Source organism: Frieseomelitta varia, unplaced genomic scaffold (assembly GCF_011392965.1).
Source record: "Frieseomelitta varia isolate USP_RPSP 00005682 unplaced genomic scaffold, Fvar_1.2 scaffold_668, whole genome shotgun sequence".
Lineage (NCBI taxonomy): Eukaryota > Metazoa > Arthropoda > Insecta > Hymenoptera > Apidae > Frieseomelitta > Frieseomelitta varia.
The window spans coordinates 1-17,990 of record NW_025110443.1 but is presented as its reverse complement, the minus strand read 5'-3'; the positions used below and the strand labels follow the sequence as shown (position 1 = coordinate 17,990).

The 17,990-nt window shown below is 33.9% G+C and overlaps 1 protein-coding gene across 1 annotated transcript in view; it reads left to right on the top strand.

The window, feature by feature from the left end:
* Positions 1-17,898, top strand: part of LOC122535097 (semaphorin-1A-like) — a gene marked incomplete at its 3' end in the record, with an annotated part of 36,003 nt that extends 18,105 nt beyond the window's left edge. The window contains exons 3-5 of the mRNA XM_043666319.1: positions 14,190-14,538; positions 17,627-17,709; positions 17,800-17,898. Coding sequence (XP_043522254.1) covers positions 14,190-14,538; positions 17,627-17,709; positions 17,800-17,898 — 531 coding nt within the window. The remainder of the gene's footprint in view (positions 1-14,189; positions 14,539-17,626; positions 17,710-17,799) is intronic.
* Positions 17,899-17,990: the final 92 nt, after the last annotated feature.

Sequence of the window (17,990 nt, the reverse complement as noted above, 5' to 3'; positions counted from 1 at the left end):
TCTTGCAATAATAGTGTTTTAATTAAGAACTCTTCTACATTTTTAATGGTAATCGAGAAATCTACGAGTATTTGATTATATTGTTTGTGTTTAATTATAAAATATTTAACACATCAGTTGTTCAGTTGAGATGAGTATCATTGAGAAAAGGAAAATTGATTGAAAAATCATACTATGAAACGACAAATAAAAGAATTCTGTTGTTGATAGTTAACAAAATTATGACAGAATAAAAAATTGTAATTGCAATTTGTAGTTTGTAAAAATTCTACGTTTTAATGTTTAAAATTCAGTACTTAATTAAAAGAGATTGTATATTTTAATTGAGATCGAATTACGCTAAATATTTTAATACTTTATAATTAAGGATTTCGTAGAATGAAAAATACACTACCGGTGAACCTTCACTGCGCCGTATTTCATAAAAAGAAAGCTTATATTAAGTTTCGCCAAGTCAAAGTTAACGTGTTAGTAATTTAATAGAAATTTAGTCGCGGTGCTAATTGACGCTGAGTTGACAAAAAGGAGGAAACGTGGCACTCTCTAAATAAATCTCTGCAGCCGAAAGCAGAGCTGGCATGTCTGAGACAAACAGAGCTTTGTCACACAATGTGAAACGTCTACGCCCGCTGACGGAAGTGGAAATCAGTCGCTAATTATTTTACATTAAGAATTCTTCCTTTTCTTTATTTTTCATCTTGTTTCTCGGTTGTACCGTGCTTTAGGAAACACGTTAAACGAAACTTGAAAACATTCTTACCAAATTCTTCAATTTGAAGAATTCTCAACGATCGAGTTTCTTATTTTACATTTTGCAAATCCTTCCTGTTCCGCGAAACAGAGCGAGCGAGATTGAAATGCATTGTTGTTATAAAGTCGATATTCACGATCGACTGGACGCAAGCTTCATTTACAAAGGAAATTTACACCGCAGACGTCGTAAAGTCAAAATAAAGGAATTCGTCGAGCGAGTTTCGAGATGTTTATCCAGAGTTTAGCCGAGGATCTCCATTTTTACGTGTCGTTTTCAATGGGGGTAGACCGGTTCCCGGCTCGGCTATCATAACTGTAAAATATATCCACGCTTTGAAAGCAGAGCCCCCTCCCCATTTGAACTTATCTAACGAAAAGCATCGCTGGCGAAGAAGCTCGCGTGGATCAGCGATTTCCCCTCGGTTGAACTTCCCTCTGACCGAACTTGCTTCCCTCGTAATCGACGATGAAAATTTCGTCGCTCAAGGCCACCGGGATATCCACCTACGTACAAAGTCACGTCACAGGTGTGATTTTCACTTTCAGGAGCCTCGATTAACTATGCAGGCTTACGACGCGTTACTGCTATTTCCCGAGGAAACTCGTACCTCTTTGTGTGATACTACCTTAACCCTTAACTGGCACGAGGTTAGTTAATTAGATCATGGATCTAATATAGCCACATAACCTACATAATTATTTTTTTATACGTATATATAGGTATATATTTAGCGGCTTATACTTCGTGGTTACCTTCTTTTATGGTTTATGTTGTGCGTGTTGAAACACCTGTTTGAAAATTTCATTATCAGGTAATATAATTTAGCATAATTTGAACACAGTGTGAAAATCGTGTCACCTGTCTATTTTATATACGATATATGTTATAATATTACGACTGTAAATATATGTATTTTTAACTAAATATAATTTTTAACTAAATAATATATATTTAGTTAAAAATTATGCACAACATGAGTAGATATATATATACGTTGTAAGTGTAAGAAATGCTAGGTCATTGACTGTTCGTGATTTTTTCGAAACTATAATAATCGTGCACTATTTTAACTTGTGTACACATTTGTTTAAAATATAATCGTAACAACTATGTGTTCATTACAGTGCTGACGAATTCATAGAATAGTTTATGCATAATACATTCACAAAAATGTATCGACAAGCATATAAATATTTTTGCGAGCCATTTATATTTAATGAACACGTAGAAATTTAATTTGGTGTCTTTTTGCATAATCCTGCCATTTATTTATTGATTTTGCTTCGGGATCATTCTAAATAAAAAATTGCCCCGTATATCGTGAATGTATAAAATTCTTGTATGCGAGTTCGGGGAATTTTCATTTAATAACGGTTGAAATTCTATTCAAAAGTTGAAATATTTCTCTTTGAAAATCGAAAAGAAGTACTTAATTTGTGCTCGTAAAGTTCAACGACACGAAGGCAATTAATTTCTAGATCTTCCGGTACGTCAGAATTACTACGCAAACAAGCATCAAAATGTCACGTTGCAAAATGTACGTACCATTTGGAGGAAAAATACGACGAGTCTGCAAATTCTTAAGCCATTCGCCTTTGATCAGTCTCCAGCTCCGTTTGAAAAGCAAGGAAAAAGCAGAGGGGATTACGGTGCTCGTTTCGCGAACGATCTCAATGGAATCCTCATCGATAACCCGAGAGAACCCGAATTTGACAAACTTCCAGCGGCCGCCGCGCTTTTTGTCTCCGACTAAAATCGAACGACCGGGAAGGAGAGAAAAAAAAGAAAGAAAGAAAGAAAGAAAAGAAAAGAAAAAGAGGAGGAGATCACCTATCGTATTTTAAGAGAAAGGGAGCAACTCGCCGAGGAAAAGTTTTCGCAAACGTAGCCGAGTTTCCACTTTCACGCGTGCCTCTCGCGAAGAGAGAGAGAGAGAGAAGCGTAAGCGGAAGTTGGTTGGATCGTTCGACTTTTAAACTCAAGAAAGGGTAATGGAAGAGCCACGGTGAACAGAGCGCCACGTTTGCTTGCCTTTTCGACGTTTCCAGCTGGTTTTCTCGTTGTTTGCGAAATCCTTTCGCGATCGCGTTGCCGAAATGCGTTCATCCGACTGGTTTATTAAAGTAAGAAACTAAACCCGCTCGTAAACTTTGAACGATATAGGTTTTCCATGTTGTTAAAAAATTGATTTTTAATAGAACATTTTGAAATTTTATTAATTACACTATATCTGCGATTATATATTTTATTAATTACACTATATTTGCGATTATATGTTTTATTAATTACACTATATTTGCGATTATATATATTAGTAAAATTGGTATTGGTCATGACTGTGTTGGTAAAATTTAGAGTCAGTCAGAAAATGTATATTTATCGCGAGTCTAATCAACAGTTTCATTTACATAAATTATTAATTTACATAAATTAATAATATATATAATTATTATATATTAATATATATAATTTGTTAGATAATATGTTTCAAATGAAATAACGTCACGATTTTAATGTCACTTTAATATTCAGACATTTAAATGACACTCGTAAAAATGATCGTTACAAAACGAGTTTCTACGAACTGCATAAACGTGCGAACGATCGTCTCAAAAATGGTATATTAATATAACTTTTAATTATCTTGCAAGAAGGATTTTTATAATGATAACAATTACAAAACGAATTTTTAAAAAGTCCATAAAGAAATGAAATTAAAAACAACATCGCAAAGATAATGTTCTGTTAGTATAATGATATTTGCATATGCACAGTGTATACGTATCATCAAATAACTCGAAACTTCGTTAAATTTTCATATTATCAAGTAAACCTTACTCCTGTCATGTTACAGTGCGTTTCGCAAACCAGTCATTTTTAAAGTATTCAGCCCAGAACAGAGTTTAAAAGCGAGCAGCATTTTCGTAATTTCGTGCTTTACTGCAGTTGCTAACATTGTTTACATAATTTAACGAAACTGAATCTCGGTCCTGCCTTTCGAAAATACGAAAGAATATTCAATGAAAAATGTTTCATGTTTCCAGAGAGTCGTCGAAACAGATACCTGTCACTTTAGTTGAAAAATTATGCAGTTACAATCTTGAAATTTCGTTTAAAGCAAGAACGATGTTAATTACGCAAGCATAATCTCGAGAAATTCATTCAAAGCCGCAGTTTATTAATCCATTAGGAGTCGAGGCTGCTTTCAACGCAACGTTTAATTTGCAACTTTTTCTCGATAACTTTACTTGATTTGAACTTAATTCAACATTTAATTTGCAATTTCTTTTCCGTCAGTGTTTCGTCAACGTTTCTCGCTGTCGTTCGTCTTCGATTGATTTATTTCAATAAAGTTATTTAATTTTATATTCAATATACGTTATGTTATGTTTGCACGGCAATTATAATTACCATGCACCAATAATTATTTTTCCAACAATTGTTAAATATTTTCAACAGTCTTATTTAATAATACTATAATTCTATTAGTACAACTTCGATAGAATTATTAGAATATTATTTAATAATATTATAATTCCATTAGTACAAGTTTAATAGAATTATTTAATACTGTTGAAAATAACTTACGATGAGTCTTTTTTTAGGATAACTGTCAAATTTATTACTCTAATCATTAAAAATTTGAGAAAATTTAAATTTTAAATTTCTTTCAAAGTTGACTACTGCCTATGACCAATAATATTTTCTAATCTCATTCTAAAATTTTTGTAAAATTCGACGAAATGAGATCGTTGAAATTAGACCTTATTGCTTGATCATTATATCGAATCTTTACTTTGAACACTGAGACTACCTAATCACGCCTAATCACGCATATAACTTGCACGACATAGTGTGTAACAATTTTTAACAAAGCTTTTATCTACAAAGCTGAACGATTATTTAAGTTCAGACAGTTCGGACAGACAGATTTAAATTTATTTGAAATATACAGAGATTTAAAGCTTCGAACAGCTTCCGAGCCGGCGCGGTTCGTAATCTCTCGCCGAGAATTTTATTAAACCAACGAGAGAGAGAGAGAGTTAATAACGGGAAGAAGAGCATAAATAATGGGAAGAAGGAGGCGAATTTATCGTCTCGGTTGATGCGAAATTATTCAGAGTGCGGAGGATACGTTTCTATGCATGTTTGATCGGCTCGGATGGAAAGTTTGCCGGTGTACAGAGGAAGATTTCCAGAACTGCCACGAGTGTTCCTCGTGTATATTCGTTCCCCCGATGTATCGGCGCGGAGTTTTAACATCGGCCATCCGACCGGCGTAAAGAAATTTTGTTGCGTAACACTGCGACGGGAAACTCGCGCGGACGTTTAGAAAGCAGCCGGCTTGGCAAACATATTTCGAAAAGAAGTTGGAGCTGAAATTCGGGAAGGAAACGTATACGGATCGAACAAGTTTACGACAAGCTTCCCCTCTTGCATCGTCTAACGTAAGTACATACGTAACGTGTCGAATCGGCGAGAAATGACTTCTTGTCGCGTGGAATGGCAATTTCGTAAAGACGTGAAATAAACATGATCGCGAAACAAATCGTATTGGCTTTACAATCACTAGCTACGTCAGTAGGGTAATATTTTATTGAAATAGCGTTAAAATAATTATTAATGTAAATTATTGTAATGTATTGTATAATGTATAGTGTGGTATGTCGGATTTATTATATAATATATTAATATAAGACAAGTATAGTACAGTGTGGTAGAAAAATAATGAGACACTGTTATTGAAAGATTGTACAAAAAAATATTGCGTGTTAAAAGAAGGACTTATGATGTTTTTAAAACAAGACATTCAACGTTAAATCGTGCATACTGATAAGAACTCCGTCGTATTTTGTTTAAACTTGGGACACTATTTAATTTTTCACCACTTGCGCGGGCAGCTGGTTCGCGGACCATAACGAGTGACCAAACCGTGATACAATGATTCCTCGCTTTCTTTTTGAACTACGTCGGCATGATATCACTGGGTAGAAATTATTAAGAATTAATAAATTTATTACTCGTTTTGCCTGGATTATACTTAAGTATACTTTTAAACTGAGAAAATATTGCAATTTTCGCAAAAAATTCTCGACTTGCGTGATACGTCATTCTAGACACAAGAGGTTAAAGAAACGTAAATGATTGGGAAAAAGCAACAAGATTAATCGCCGGGATACTACCATCAATTGGTTATTTAATAAAATTAAGATGTGGTTACAATTTGTACTGAAAATTTATAAATACCGTTTCACATGTAAATGAATTCCTTCAATCTCTCGATATAATTATTGACTCTGATTCATTCATCCAGGACGCAGATGAAAATTCCAAAGCTTCAGTCCGGTTCATATCCATTCGTTAAAAAAAAAAAAAAAGGGAAATTTTAATATCGAGTAGCTTTATTTACGGTTTCCGGTAAACAGGATTATTAATTTCTGCTTCACGGTGATGGATATTGCGAAGGATATTTGTACAATTTTATATTTCCATTGCCGTCCTTTACTTCCAACATCCGCGAGAAACGACGGGCCGATCATTTTCAGATTTTTTCCCCGATTTTAATATCATGTTTTTCAATGCATGTATTCGATACGGTAGTTTTCATATTAATTCCCGACGTTGCAGCAGGAAGCAGAAGAAGGTAAATTGAATTGAAAGCAATGCTTTTCTTTTCTTTTCTTTTCTTTCCTTTCCTTTCCCAAAGGAAACATTTTGGTTAGCAAGATGCTGATATTTTTGGCTTCCGTTCTGATTGATTCACCAACTACATACTCCCTAGTTTTTAACAGGACGCGCGAGTTTTTATTTTAAACGTAACGTGCGTGCGCGGAATGAAATCCTGTACGTTAATCACATGTACATACATACGTGCGATCACAAAGAACTTGTCAACTTTTAAAGAATTATTTATAGGATGTAAATTGAAATGTTAAACGAGTTTTTCCTTGAAGTCGCTCTTTAAAAAATTATTCAAATATTAAGATAGAAGGGAGAGATGCAAGTAATAAAATATCAAACTCTTTATATAATTTTAAAACAGCTTGAAGAAAAAGAGAGAAAGCATACATATTGAAATAATCCTGTGTTCGTACAATCTGACGACATGCAAAAATTAGTTGGAAACGAACAGTTTTTTTCATTTAGGAGTTCAGTTTTTCAATAAAATCGTGTTTGATGGAATCGAGTAATCGATAAAGGGTTATTTCACGTGCGAAAGTAACTGAGAAACGTGGAATGAAAATTTTGTCGTAAGACACTTTATCTATTAAATTTAGAGAAAATTAAATTCAAACCAGTATTTCGTTTACTTACAAAAGAATAAGATTGTCAATTAATTATAGCTATTTACTCCAACTTAAAAACCTAGAGAGTAATAATCGTTACAAATCTATCATCATGATATCTTTGTTACATAATAATAATTAATAATACCATAGTATATATAATAATATAAATAATAAGTAAATAATATAACAATTATAATAATACATAATAATGTTCGAGAAAACGACGATTTCAAATGTTACTGTTATTATGTTAATTTATAATTGCAGGACATTTAGGACATCACTGTACAATAATAAATATAGCGATAAATGATATAATAATTATAACATTGCTGGTGGTGAATATTTAGAATATTACTATGTAATTCTCTGTTCCAAAAAAAAAAAAAAAGCGAAATGTTGTTGCACATTGTCGTTTGCCCAATTTGCACAAGCATCTTGCAACAGCCGGTGAAATACGCAAATGTACTTTCGTAACAGGCTTACCGGTAAATTCAGTTTTGTCGAAAACGAAGAGCTTTCCACATTCTCTGCTCGCCAAGTTCAACTAACTCGCAGTAATTTCACGTGAATTTTAATACGATCTTTAGCGAAGATCTATCCGCGCTTTACAGGGGTGAGGGGAAACTGGAATCGAGTTTAGTTTATCAGAGTTTAAAGTTTCGTTGCCCTGTTCTGCTGCCGGACTGACTCTGCTGCAACAGTTATCACTCGTTGGCCACCATGTTTACAAATTTCTCAATTTTTGCCGCGCTGGATTTACGAGTTTATTACTCGCAGCAAACTTCCTTGGAAACTAAGCTAATTTCACTAGAAAGTTACCGCTGAAGGGCACTGTCCCAGTTTCTATCAGCTTAAGAAATCACCTCGCTGGAAACTCGGAATGAGTTCGTCAAACTAATAAGGAATCCTCCGAAAAATCGTGTAATATTTTTTTTTTTTCTTTTCTTTTCCCTGTGACAAATGTGAACTTTCGCGCGTGTTTTTTTACTCTCTTTCGTCGCGAGATTAATTGAAACTACGACTGTAGATATTTGCACAGAAATATCTTGGGCATCGTTCGAATAAAATATTCGGGAAAGATAGATCGTTATTTAATAATGGATTATTTGATTATTTGGCTATCGAATAAAATAATTTTTCACTTCATTTTGTATTTTAACGCAGATTTTTTTTTTTTTTCTATAAATCACAACTGGCTTTGTGCTGCGATACGCTCTTTTGATTTCACGATAGATCTCTAAACGTTTCGATCTCTTTACAATTCGCTTTCCTTTTTTTTTTTTTCCTTTCACCGAACAATTCTGCGACATTCTGTGAATTGTTATCGCGTGCCGGTACAGGACTCGTAATCTAGTTTTGCACGTACGCGAGTACGTTTGAAATTCGAGGGTCTCGAATAATTCCTTCGAATGTTTTGAAAGAAAAGAACCTGGTAAGCGTTAAGTCTGGTTCTCTATGCACATATGTATTTCATCTAGCAACATTTATTTAATCAGTGATAACAAATTGTCGGGAACTTAATATCCCATGTGCCAGTTAATTTAAACGAGGTTATCCCCCCTGGTTAGTGTTTATAAACGTTTTCGAAATTGCGCGAATGTTAATATTTAAGAAATTGAGTATACTGGAGGCAGCTGCGATTGCAGTGTCAAATAATAAAATAACAAAGTCACACAGTGTGACGTGAAATTTTTCAGAAATAAGAAAGAGAGTTACTTAACTTCAAATTGTTGGAAAAATTTTCGACACTGATGAAATATAATCGATAATTCGTGAAAGAGAAAGCCGTGTCTATGAGAAATCTGTATGCGTGATATTTTTGACCTGTAGAAACCTTAACGAGTCAGTATGTCATTTAAATCTCAATACGTCATCGCTTATATTTGCAATCACTATAAGAGCCAATCCCATTTGTTCCTGGATTATTCGTATAGAATTTTTTCATTCAGAGTCGAACAAAACGGTGATAAAAAGAATTACACAGTGAGATTGCAAATCTAAATTTAGTAGGTAAATTTAGTCTCGACAAAAATTTTTCAGTGCCCCTGGGGAAAAGAATTTTGAATTTGCAAAATTTTCGAAACGAGAAACTGCGTTTATTTTCCGTACCTGTAGAAAATAATGTAAAATAGTTCACAGAAAAAGATGAAAGTAAAAACTTGACGCTTTAAAATGTGCTCTGACAAACTTTGTCATGAGGTAACAACACTTTGAAAATTTAGCAACTCTTTGCTAAATTTTGCTCAGTTTGGATTGAAAAATTTTCCCTGCAAGATTCTTTTCCTCTTCGATTATTATTAAATTTGTATGCGGAAAGAAACTGTCGATAAAGAAAATAATCCTTTGCAAAGGAAAATTTTATTTACACTTAAAAGTCTTGGTACATTCTTCATTACTAATACTCTAAATTAATACTGATGGTGACAATTATTATTATTATTAATACAGACGATGAAATTTCAGATTAAATTAATTATATAAGATTAGAATAGATTAAATATATATCTTACAATACAATTATTAATACGTTAACGATTTAAAAATTCTTTCTTACAAAATTGCCTGCAAGAGAGCTGCAACTATTATATTTATTAAATCTTCGTACTTTCGAGAAAGATTGTACATCGCTATCGATAAGAATTCAACCGACGAGAAAATACGTAAATCTGTCGCGCTAAAGAGGGGCAAACGAAATCGCGACGGCGTATAGTCACATTTTACCAGGAAGTAAATACTTCCCCCGACCCAACCGGTGGCGCGATGAATCCGAAAGTGAATTTTCGCGAGGGTTGGCGAAAGGTGCGAAATGTAAAACGCGTTTTGCATCGTTAAAAGGGCTCGCGTGTCGCGAGCGCACGCCGGGCCGAGCGGAATCATGTAATTAGAAATCCGCCGGCGGGAAATTCAGGAAAGGCGGAGGCTGAAAAGATGATCAACGGGCCGGAAACGCAGCGACTTGGCGGGCGCAAATTGTTGTTCGTTTCTCGTCAAAGCGAGGGAAGCACCTCGCTTTCAAAGCTACCATCGCGCTTACGAGAGCAGTTTCTAGTAAATACACGCTGCTTGCTTTAATAAAGCTGCGGATCCTTGATCACGAAAACACTCGACCATCTGAATAGGCGAAGCAAGTTGAGGTTGCGCCAATGTTACCCCGGGGTTCAGCCTCTTTAAAGGGTTCGGTTAATTGTTTCCTTCTTCTTCTTCTTCTTCTTCTCTCTTTCTTTCTTAGTTTAGGTCAGAAAATGATGCCAATCTTCTATTTTTATTTAATTACAAGCTGCTGGCGTTGATTGGCGTTGAATTGTCATTAATTCGTCATTTTAAGAAAGAGAAAGAAAGGACATAATAACAGTGATAACGAAACGCTGTCGACAGTTTAAATTGTTCCGATTTTTTTTAAAAGAAAATCACACAACAATAATAATGGCGTTGATCGGCGTTGAATTGTCATTAATTCGTCATTTTAAGAAAGAAAAAGAAAGTACACGGCGAAAGGACATAATAACAGTGATAACGAAACACTGTCGACAGTTTAAATTGTTCCGATTTTTTTTAAAAGAAAATCACACAACAATAATAATGGCGTCGATCGGCGTTGAATTGTCATTAATTCGTCATTTTAAGAAAGAGAAAGAAATCACACGGCGAAAGGACATAATAACAGTGATAATCGAAACACTGTCGACAGTTTAAATTGTTCCGATTTTTTTTAAAAGAAAATCACACATCAATAATAATAGTAATAATACAACGTGCCAGTAGAAAAGAAAAATGACCGCGTAATAATTTAATTTCAACGACGTTTCAACAACGCGCAACAAAAAGTTGGCCTAGCATCTTCCGATTTTTCCTCAGCCAGGATTCGCGACCAGAGGAAAGGGGGACGTCGGTTCGACGTTTTATTCAGTGTTTTATCGGACACGAATTAGCCTTTCTTCGTGCTAATGTCCCCCTCCCTCTCCCCCCTCCCTAAAGAATGGCTGCATTAATGGTTTTTAGCCTCGGTGGCGCGGAATTAACGAGCAAGTGACAGAAAACTTTCGCCACGTTCCCTTTTCGACCGGGCTTTTCCATTCAGTCTTTGCTCGCTTCGATCACGCTTCTTTAACGTTATTGTTCCCGGCTGAATTTTTAATATTAATGGCCGTCATCGGCCGTGTGGTTACTTGGGTAGGGGAAGGGAATGGGGAGGGGGAGGGAGTTAAGAACGATTCGAAACGACTGTGATTTAAAAGGGCCAACGTCAAGACACGGCTCGTGTCACACGAACCGTGCATTAAGGGCGAATTTGAATTTAAGATGACCTCGAGGGCTCTTTGCGAGGCCGATTCTTATTTTTGTCTATGTCTATGTCGGGGGTAGCTCGTTAAGGCGGGCCTCTTTAACGTCATACTCCGATCCTAATGTTTTGCAACGTCGGTGGCTCGTTTCTACTCGACATCGATTCCTTTTTCGTTCGTTTTGTGCTTCTCTTCCCCCTGCCACTTTGCTCGTTCGTCCTCGGTCGGAAGGCAAGTTGTAAGTTCGAAGTAAGAGGAAATTACGGTTCCTTGATTTGAAAGACTTGCCCAATAAATACAAAAATTTGCTTTCTAATGCTAAATTACTTACGAATGTATTCGAGCACTTACGTTTCTAAAGTTTCATTAACATTGCAACAATCGTTATATATTATGTGCAAGTTACACGTATTGTTATACAAAACAGACTCTTTGTCTCGACTTTGAAAATGTATATATAGAGATATAGACAATATTGTTTGATACACACATGCATTTCATAGAGATTCGAAAAGTGTTTAAACAGTCACAATCTATTCTGCCAATAAGCCTCAATGCACACGCATGAATATGATATGATAATGAATATTATAATATATTCACCTAATGAATATTCAGTATATATATATATATATGTATGTATGTTCAATGAAACCTGTAGCACTTGTTCTGCACTTAAAATAGTTATTTATGCTCAATATTAATCTTTTTGCCGATTGATCTTCTGTGCACAATTATTTAGCAAAATTTCGAAATCTATTTTACACAACACATGTTGTTACAATATATAGAGGAAAAAATTCTTTCATCACCAGTTGAGAGGAAATTTTTAGATCGGGTCAGCGTAATGTCCAATCGCGAAAACCAAATAAATAAAAGAGAACTTTCAGCCAAATGGGATTCGTTGGCAGCGTGTCAAATTTTCAAATTGCTCCCCGGCAAAAGACGGAAAATGAGTCTTTTCATCCCTCGGTGGCATTCACGCGAAATAACAGCGACCTTCAGGCGTAATGTGTAATTTCAGTTTTCCCCGAAAAAAGTTTCATGTTAATTCAACAGGAACAAACGTCACGACTATTATTATTCCGTGTTCGCTTAATTGGCAAGAAACTATTGTGGAAATGTAAATTAGTAATTTTCAATGCTCGAACGGTGACGGTGAATAGTGATAGCGAAGTGGTCTATAGCGTCAGTAATATGTTACTTAACAACGTATTAGCGAGCCATTTTCAATTAAATCGAATACGTGGAAATGTTTAACACTTTGGCTCGTGTGGCAACGACACATCGGGTATCCGATTTTAATCTCAGTGAATACAGCGGATCAAAGATGTATTGGCACACCTATTTTTGGCAAAAACAAATTAACACATTAACAGTGTCATTAACAGTATTCCAATAACAATATTTCCAGTTAACAATATTTCCATAAATAGTTTGCTACGTACAAAAGTGATGTGCAATGATATTATATATACAATAATGATACAAATGATATAAAAATTCGAGAATCAAAAACTAGGTGTGTCCATACTCTGTATCGCTGGTAAATTATTCGTATAATTTTTAATTAAACACTGGTCGACCTCGTTTCTTTTAAAATAAAATAAAGGCAGAAAACAAAGTGTTCCTTCTGGAGTAAAATTTTTGAAAACTGTTTGTCTCGTTGTATCTGTAAAAGAATTGCTGTTACGAAAGATGAAGCTGTGGAAAATTCTTTAATCGACGAAATTTGTTGTCGTTCGTATTGTTAATTCGCGTTCAAATCGTACACCCTATTTGTACATACACACCGAGCTAGCATAATTCATATTACAGCATAGCGTAACGCCATTCATCCCATTATGCAAAAGGTGCCCATTGATATTGCGGCCTTATTACCAGCCACGAAGTTGCAATTCACGTATTGAAACTTGAACTGTTGCTTTTTGCAAGGATAATTCTTCTTCTATAACACGTATTATGAAAAACTAACGTGAAATTGTTATTAATATCATTTGATATATGCGCGTATAGTGCGAAATTAGTAATCGTTGATTAATAATTTCTGACTGGTTAATCGAAAATTATAATTCTCTTGAAAACCGTATGCGAAATTTAATCCTTATCGGGAATAGTGGTACGTGTGTATACATATTACATTATGCAATATTGCTTTAACTAGAATAACAGAGATATTGATAATAATTAAATTATGATACTAGATGTACCTCGAATGCTAAGCCCTCTCGAACAAAATCATATAATAACATTTGAACAGTGTAACAAACGTGTTTCGGTTGTGCGATAAATCATTGATATTATAGGAAGCAGTGTTAAAGAATTTTCAAAGACGATTAAAATTCAAAGGGATTTGGGAAAATTTTATATTCGATAATAGATATAGATATGCGATATATCAAGCGAACATCACGACTTAAAAGCCTAATATTCATTCAATAATTAATGTTAGTAATATCATTGAAATGAATAACAACAAAGTTAACATGTAACTATATAAAATGAAAAAGTTAATGGACTCAATGTGGTTTATATTTCGAATTTTAAAAATTTCTCTCCGTAGAATTTCGAATTTCCCGCGAATAGTGTCATTCGCATTAATCTCTCTTGTGCTAAAAAAAAAAAAAAAAAAAAAAAAACAGAGTTAAAAAAAAGGCCTCGGCAAGCGTCACAATATTAATTAATATTAAAACGATAATATTAAAAACGATTGATATTAATTAACGATAGCTTCGGAACGAAAACGCAAGTACAAGTAAATTAGTGATAGTCGGAAATCGATAGTCTATGCGATCCATATGTGAAACGAAGCAGGTGTCGGGGGGAACGAACGATTTATCGAACGATCTCCAATGATTCCAGAGTCAACGAGCGACGTCACGGAAGGTGTTTACGCCGGCGAGCGTGCCCGATTGGTTTACGGGGTGTTCACCACCCCGGTAAACTCGATCGGTGGCTCGGCCGTTTGCGCGTTCTCCATGAAGAACGTCCTCGAAGTCTTCCAGGGTGCGTTCAAGGAACAGGAGACCATAAACAGCAATTGGCTGCGAGTACTTCCGGAGAAGGTGCCGGAGCCTAGGCCCGGTGCATGCGTGAACGACTCCAGGACACTTCCAGACGTGACCGTAAACTTCGTGAAAGCGCACCCACTCATGGACGACGCGGTCCAATCTTTCTTTGCATTACCTGTGATAACCAAAGTCAGCTTCAAGTAAGTGCCAAGCTTCTTCCTTAATTGTTCGAGGCGATTCCCGGACTCGATCCTTGGAATTTTGTCTTTAACCACTTGCGCTGGCAACTGATTGCGCGGACCGTAACGAGTGACCAACGTGACGGGTACGCAACAATTCGCCGCTTTCTTTTTGAACTCGTCGGTATGACATCACTGGATTAGAAATTATCGAGAAGCAATAAATTTATTACTTGATTTGCCTGGGTTATACCTAAATATACTTAAAACTGAGGAAATATTGCAATTTCGGGGCAAAAAGTTCTCGCGAAAACCAGCGCAAGAAGTTAATTTCAGTTTTAAGCCTAGTCCTCCGACTTAATTTTTACTTTGATGATGTTGAAATTGATGCTCGTAGTGGAAAAATAAATTTGGAAATTTTTTTAGAGTAAATTAAATTTTTATTATATTTATATTTTATATTTATATTATTATATTTATATTTTATATAAATTGTGTATAACTCAGATGATGATGTTCAATCTTTGAATCGCGATTTTACGCTTTTTCAATTATTTTATAAACTGTGACACATATTAGAAAGATACGTAAACGTTCGATACTCTAATGTCCATTTATACAAATATCCACAGACGCAATTAAAATTCTACAGAGTCGTTGACAATCCAATTAATAATGTCGTTCTACAGTTAACAATTTTTGTTCGTGAAAAATTGCTTATTATCTAACGAGAACGTACGTCAAGCCCAACGAAAATTTATTTGATCGCGGAATAATAAATAAATAATAAATAATCCGATTCAAAAGCCGATTATTCTATGCGTTTATGTATGTATGTCGTTGGATAAATGCTACGCCTGTGTTAACACGATCTACAATGTTTATTTGAGTTTAAACTTTAGAGGATGTACATTTTATCCGTTTGTTTCGCGGAGTTAATCGATTTGGCAAATGAACGGCTCATTTGTTATTTCGTTTCGTGATTTTCATTCCTTAACAGTTTATCTCGCGCGATAACTTTACTACGCCGGCTCACACGGTCGAACGAATAAACGTCTCTGCAATATAAATGAAAACGATTTTCACTGTACCGCGTTTCGTTCGTCCATATTCGCTGGTTTACGAAAGTCGTTCAAATCAGTTTGATTTTTCGTTCGAGCTGCTGCGATTGAAACTATATTTTTTTCTACGGTTAACGATGTTCCGTTGCGTTAGGTTCACTGATTCCGACGGGGACAGCGCCGCAATTTCAATTTCAACATTGAAACAGTTTGATTGTTTATTAAATATTTTGTTTAACTTCAAGTGGAAAAATGTTCCCCGAAATTTTGTCAACTGATTTAACAGGTTTACAAGCAAAGCGTGGCGTTACCCGCACAAAATTTCATTTTCTCGGGCCAGTTTCTCGTTTTGTTAACAAGATTCTCGGTAAATGATTACTCAACGAGTGTAGTGATAATTAGACTGCGGATTTTTATCCATTTGTAGAGAATTCTAAAGTGCAACGTTGCACGTTAATATGGAAAAATATATAAAATATCCAAATTACAATGATTTTTATATTTGATGGGTGAAACAATTTCCTATCAAGGTTAATATTGTCAAAACTATGAACTTGCATAAAAATTTATTATCGATTAATTTACTATTAATCATTTGTGTCTACAATATTTCGTACATGTGTCGCAGAAATTTGTGAAACTAGTCATTAATGTATAATTTTGTGCTTCTAAATTTCTCTCAAATAAAAATCAACAGTCTAATTATTAATACTTATAACTTATGCATTATATATATTTAGCTGTATGTTTGTTCAATATACACTTTAGCAAGGCGTTTGTTAGCGATAGAAGTCAAAAAGCAAACTAAACGGCAACTAATTTAATGTTTAAATCAAACATTACTTCGTAACAACTATAACAAGCAAGATTGCCAAATAAATGGAATAGCACAAAATAGGAACGAAGCTTGTTCGCGATATTCTCTCGTGCAATCACAGTTTATATAATCTCGTTGTTTCTAAATTATTTGACAATAATAATAATAATTATTATTATTTTAACGATTACTGCGGTTTAAATTCACATGCGATGATAGGTCAATAAATTTCTAAATTTGTAAATTGGTACCTAATGATAGTAACAGTAATAATGATTATAGTGAATAATTAATAATAATTGTTATTAAGTATTAATGTAGAAATTTCGGTAATTTATATCTATCTAAATAATAATTAATGATTTAATTTAAAAAGTATTATTATTATTATTATGGCACGAGGGGTAGCTCAATAATTATTTGCCTCTTTGAATTGTAATTGCTTGAATCCCAATAATTTAATAATTTACGATGATACAATATCACCAATTGTTAATGATTTTTCGTAATGATGTTGAAGGAAAAAATGATATATAATACACATATGGCATGAAGTCGGGAAAAATGACCTGTAGCAATTAATTAAAATTTTTTAAAAATGTATTGGCAAGTCGATCAAAGCTACAAATGATTGAAAATTTTAAATAGTACATGGAAATGTTATATAAGAGAATTTGTCGTTCAATTGTTACAAATAAATTGTTAGAAATGTTGGATAACGTTTAAACAGTCAAAATATTCAGGAATATTATTTTATATATTTATATATTTTATATTTTTATAAAATTATATATTTATATATTTTGTATATTTATAAAATTATATATTTATATATTTTGTATATTTATAAAATTATATATTTATATATTTTTAAAGTTATATATTTATATATTTTATATATTCATAAAATTATATATTTATATATTTTATATATTCATAAAATTAAATATTTATATATTTTATATGTTAATAAAGTTATATATTTTATTTTATATATTTTATATATTTATAAAATATCATAATTATATATTTTATTTTTTAATAATTATTTTTAATAATTATGTATTTTATTTTATATATTTTATATATTTATAAAATATTATAATTATATATTTTATTTTTTAATAATTATTTTTAATAATTATATATTTTATTTTACATATTTTATATATTATAAAAATTCACTAAAATTCTAAAATTTGCCCGATTGAATCGAAATGACACGTTCCAGTTACAGATTTACCAAAGTCGCCGTGGATTCCCAAGTGAAGGCGTTGGACGGCAAGGCCTACGACATCCTGTACGTCGGAACAGGTGAGTTCGTCGCGATTGTACAAAAGCCAAAGCGGCAGACAAAAGCCACCCGGATTTAATTGCAATAATTTCGTAATTAATGTTGCGTAGACGACGGCCGAGTTCTCAAAGCGCTCAATACACGCGCGCCTGACTCCGTGAGCAACGTTAGCCAGGTCATCGTCAGCGACGTTCAAGTACTCAAGTACGGTAAGTAGACCTCGAGAATTTTTAACCGATTATTTTTTCTTCTATTTTTTTCTTTTTTTTTTTTTTTTTTTTTACATCACTCAGCTCAGCGC